The sequence below is a fragment of the Pseudophryne corroboree genome, chromosome 4 (genome assembly GCF_028390025.1).
Source record: "Pseudophryne corroboree isolate aPseCor3 chromosome 4, aPseCor3.hap2, whole genome shotgun sequence".
Lineage (NCBI taxonomy): Eukaryota > Metazoa > Chordata > Amphibia > Anura > Myobatrachidae > Pseudophryne > Pseudophryne corroboree.
Genome location: NC_086447.1, coordinates 554,650,416 through 554,655,196, shown reverse-complemented (window position 1 = coordinate 554,655,196; position 4,781 = coordinate 554,650,416). Strand labels below are relative to the sequence as shown.

Below are 4,781 nucleotides of genomic sequence, written 5' to 3'. Positions count from 1 at the left end.
CCTTTTCAAGATATTTGAATCAGGTGAGTCAAAAAATACATAGCCGGTTATGTCTAAGTGTTGCTTCTGTAAGTACAAACAACACAGTATTGTATAGAATACCTAACATGACACTCACCTTAGCTTGTTTAATGTCCACTCAGGTTTTGGATGTCTTGGATCCACATATTAATGCCTCAATCTGCTTCCCTACCCAGGAGTCGGAGTGGCGTGCTGTCAGGGTAGCTTTCTATGAGCTTGCTGGCATGCCCAATGTGCTGGGGGCCATAGATTGCACACACGTTCAGCTGAGATCACCTAGGGGCCGCCAAATCATATATACGAATAGACATCTGGCCCAATCAACTAATGTCCAGGTGGTCTGTGATGCAAACTTTAAAATTATGAGTGTTGTTGCAGGTTACCCTGGTGGCTGCCATGACTCCTTCATCCTCAGTCAGTCATCGCTCTTCGATAAATTTGAGGACGGATAAATGCCTGATGGCTGGCTGTTGGGTATGTTTAAAATGTTTTGTGTGTATGTCTTTTAACCACAAACTCGAGTTTTGACTAGGGGAATGAATAATCTAACACATGTACTAATGTTGACTATATCTGTTTTTCAGGTGATGGGGGTTACGGCTGCTACTCTTGGCTCCTTACTCCATTGTCCCAACCTGATTCTCCTGCTGAACACAGTTACAATCATGCACATAAGGCTACGCGGAATGTGATAGAAAGATGTTTTGGTGTGCTGAAGTCACGGTTTCGGTGTCTGGATAAATCTGCAGGCCTTTTGTTGTATAGTCCCTCAAAGGTGACTAGAATTGTGTTCTGCTGCTGTTTTCTCCATAATCTGTGTTTAAGTCAACATCTGGCACATGATGAGGGAGAAAGCAGTCAGCAAGCAGAGGAGTTAGAAACATCTGGTGACAGTGTGAGTACATATGTAGGGAGGCAGGTACGGCAAGAAGTGATCCAGCGGTATTTTTCTGGTAAGTTTTTGTAGGATGTAATTATCCTTGACTAAACACTTTGCAATACAATCAATTGTGTGTTTTGTTACTTACTGTTTGTTGTTTATAGTGGTGTGTACATTGTACTTAGTTTATGTTATCAATACATTTTCAGACATTACCCATGAAAAACATACATACATACATAGCAGCTTCTACAATGTTTGAGACGGACACAGGAAGTTGTGTGTTTGACAAAACTAAATTTTTATTGCGTTACTCAAATTTTTCAAAAGTCTTATTTTTTCCGCTTGTGTGTGCTGGGTGCTGTGCTTTGTGCTGGCTCACTGGCACGTGCTCGGGAGGAACGCCGAACAGGGGAGGTTACTGGCGTTTGGATAGGGGTCGTGGTTCCAGAGCTGGAGGTCACTTGTTGAGCTGCCATCAATGTTATGTTGTTGCTCAAATTATTTATGCTTGCATTCAGTTGTGTGTTGGTTGCAGTGTGGCTGGCTACAATCCGGGATAAAGACTCATTCACAACCTGGTTGTGCTGTATTAGTTGTACGAGTGTTTGTTGGTGGCGCTGTTGCTCATCAATGATGCGCGTTAAATGAGCCAGCATTTGGTTGTTGTCTGCCCGTATTTGCTCCATCGATGTTGCGATTCGGCCTACTTGGACAATCAGTCTGCCCGAGTTGCGACTAATGCGCGGTAGATGATGGGGCAGACTGGCAAGGTGTTGGGTATGTGCGGTCAGGCTGGCATTGCTTTGGGCCTGTTGGCTTGTCCAACTGGACCAAAAGTCATCTGGTATTTGTGGCTGGGGTGGAGCTTGTGCCAGTTGTGGACTCATGGAGGCTTGGGGGATATCCTGCAGCTGTATTGGCTGGCTCGGGTCAACAGGTGTTAGTTGCAGTGTGAAGGTTGCCTGTTGGTCTTGTCCCTGCTGGTCCACGTCGGCCATCAAGCTTGGCTCTGTATGGGGTGGCCAACATGCAATGTTTACTTTTCTAAAAATATATTTGCTAGTTCTAAACATTACTACATTCATAATACTCCATTTCTCAAGTTTTTAGAGTTGTTTTTCTTTACTTATAATTTGTTTGTTCTCAAAAAACATATATACCATCACAGGCGTGCACATAGACAGACTTGCGGAATCCTCACCTAACTACCTCCCCTCCACAGCATTACAGTGTTATGTCACCTCCCCTGTCCACGATATAGACTGCTTACCTGGATAGTCCAGAGGAGCGGAGCAAGTAAGCAGTCTACATACCGGACAGGGGAGGTGTGTGAACACTATAATGTTGTGGAGGGTGTTTTTGAAAAAAGTCATTTTTTTATTTTTTTTATTTTTATGTGCACGTGTGTGGTCAAAATATTTACAAATGTATGTTCTTTTTTAAAAATGATGTTGGCGATATCAACCACTAAGACATTGAAAAATTAAGCATTTGCACCTTTAACAATTGAAGACGTAACATCACATTGCTTGTTATGGCAAACATGTAATCTCAACTCCAACTCACAACATAGTAAATGTACTGTGTAGATTATTTGCTATGTGTTTAGTTTCTGTTTTGACTCACCAGATAACTGAGGTGATCGGGGCTCATCACTCTGTGGACTCGCCAATAGTGCCAGTGGTGGCTGGGGTGACACTGCAGAAATGCGCCGCCTGGGTGGGGAAGATGGAGCCGCAGATTCCGTGCCAAGACGCCGTGTCTTACTTGGCCTCCTGGGTAAGTGCCCCGAGCCCTGTGATGGGCGCCTTAGAGGAGGTAGGCTTACAGAAGCAGAACCTATGAGAATATATAAACATTAATATTTTGTACTTCTATGTGTTTGCAGAATATGTGACTACAGTGAATTCTTACCTGCAATCCCAGCATCATCCTGAGTTGTCTGAGGCCTGTCTGGCCGGCTGGTCTGTCGGACTGTTGAAAAAGTGGCGAAAACATTATTACCATACTTTGTGTAAAAATTCTAACTGCAAAGCCTTAGTGTACTGTACCCATCTATTAGGTATTGTAAATTAAACTAATTTCTGCTTAAGATCTTCGTGCTTCCTTAATTTGTGGTGTATATCAAAATGTACATGGTGTTGCACCAAATAAATCTGTTACATTTGAGAATTATGTGTCAGATATTGCATAGATTGAATACTTGCAAATTGAACCAAAATGTTTATTTGAATTTGTAGAAACCTTTTTAAAAAAAAAAAAAAAAAAAAAATGCTATTAGATACAACACCGATGTCCAAGCAATATCTCATAATAATTATTGCAAATACACATACCAGCAGGCATTGCACCTGTTTTTGCCAATAAAAAATAAAAAGCTACAGCCAAGGCAAGATGGAAAATGCAGTTTCTAAACACAAACACACCTTAAGGGTGCATAGGCCTGCAATACATGACCAACAATTTTTGCATCCTTTAACCTTTAAAAAAAACAACATTATCATTTTGAGGACATTTTACAATATTTAACAAATATCCAACTCACCATCCTGCGTGGGTCGGTCCGAATCCCGGACATGAGTTGCAGACACCACTTCTGCAGGAATCAGTGCCCGCACAGGCTCCTCCCACTCCCGATAGGTTGCCCGGAAAGGGGGGCCACCTCCGGTTTTGCGGGCTGATTTTGCCTCTTTGGCCATCTTGGCCTTGACACGCCGCTTTATGTCATAGAACCTCTTGCGACACGTGTCCTCAGTCCGCCTCACCACACCCTCACTATTGACGGCAACTATTACTTGCCCCCACAGGACAGACTTCCTGCGGGAGGACACCTTGCCAGCATCCTGACCAAACAATTGGCGATGGTGCTTCATCAGCTCACGCACCAACGCCATGTTTTCAGCATAGCTGAACTTAATATTCCTGCCAGTCTTGGTAGTGGTGCGTGGCTGCGGAGCCACAACACCATCACTATCACTGGAGAATGCAGCAACAGGCACCCCCTCCTCCTCCTCCTCACTAACCTCCTCCCTCTCACTAACCCCCTCCACCTCACTAACAGCCTCCACCTCACTAACAGCCTCCACCTCACTACCAGCCTCCACCTCACTAACCTCCGCCACCACACTGACCTCTGAGTCTGACATGAGGACAAACGACACAAAACACAGAAAAATCAATACAAAAAACACACTCCTCCACTACTACTACTACTACACACCACACAGCCAACACACACGCTCACTCACTCACTCACTCACTCACTCACAAACAATGACAAAAGACTATAAAAAAAAAACAAGGACAAAAAAGTTGACAAACTGTGAAAAAACAATACTACAAATATGACAAGACTACTTACACACACAGTACAGCACTCAACAATCACAAAACTCCTCTCCAAATCCACCAAAAACACCACCAAACTCACCAACTCCAAATACACCTTCCTCTCTCCTCTCCACTAGCTAAACCCACGAGGTGCGGTGTGTTTGGGGCGGTTTTATAGTAATATGCACAGACACTCCTCCTTCACGAATACAACCAATCACGGACGCGTGACAAAAACGAAACTTAGGACTAAAAACGCGGCCGCAATATCAAAATCACTGCCGTAACAGACATGTGACGCAGTCGTAAAAAAAACCCACAAACACGGCCGCAAAACAACAAAATCGGCCGCATTCTACAGCTGAAAACCACGAATGACATCGACATCGGAACAAAAGAAAAACCCGAATACGACAGCTTAGTAAATTAGTCGTAATCAATTCAAAAAGTTGCAGTTTTACACTTTCGATGTCATTCGTGATTGAACTTTGACCTGAAACGGGAAAATACGAATCTTAGTAAATTTACCCCTGTGAGCATGTATACA

General features: G+C 43.5%; 1 protein-coding gene across 1 annotated transcript; it reads right to left on the bottom strand.

Moving 5' to 3' along the window:
- Positions 1 to 1,178: 1,178 nt before the first annotated feature.
- On the bottom strand, positions 1,179 to 3,798 carry LOC134911601 (myb-related transcription factor, partner of profilin-like). Its single transcript, XM_063919725.1, has 4 exons — positions 3,450 to 3,798; positions 2,819 to 2,878; positions 2,531 to 2,743; positions 1,179 to 1,913 (listed from the first exon to the last, which is right to left on the bottom strand). Exons 1-4 carry the CDS (start codon positions 3,796 to 3,798, stop codon positions 1,234 to 1,236), a joined length of 1,302 nt encoding a protein of 433 aa, XP_063775795.1. The 3' UTR covers positions 1,179 to 1,233.
- Between the last annotated feature and the right edge of the window lie 983 nt (positions 3,799 to 4,781).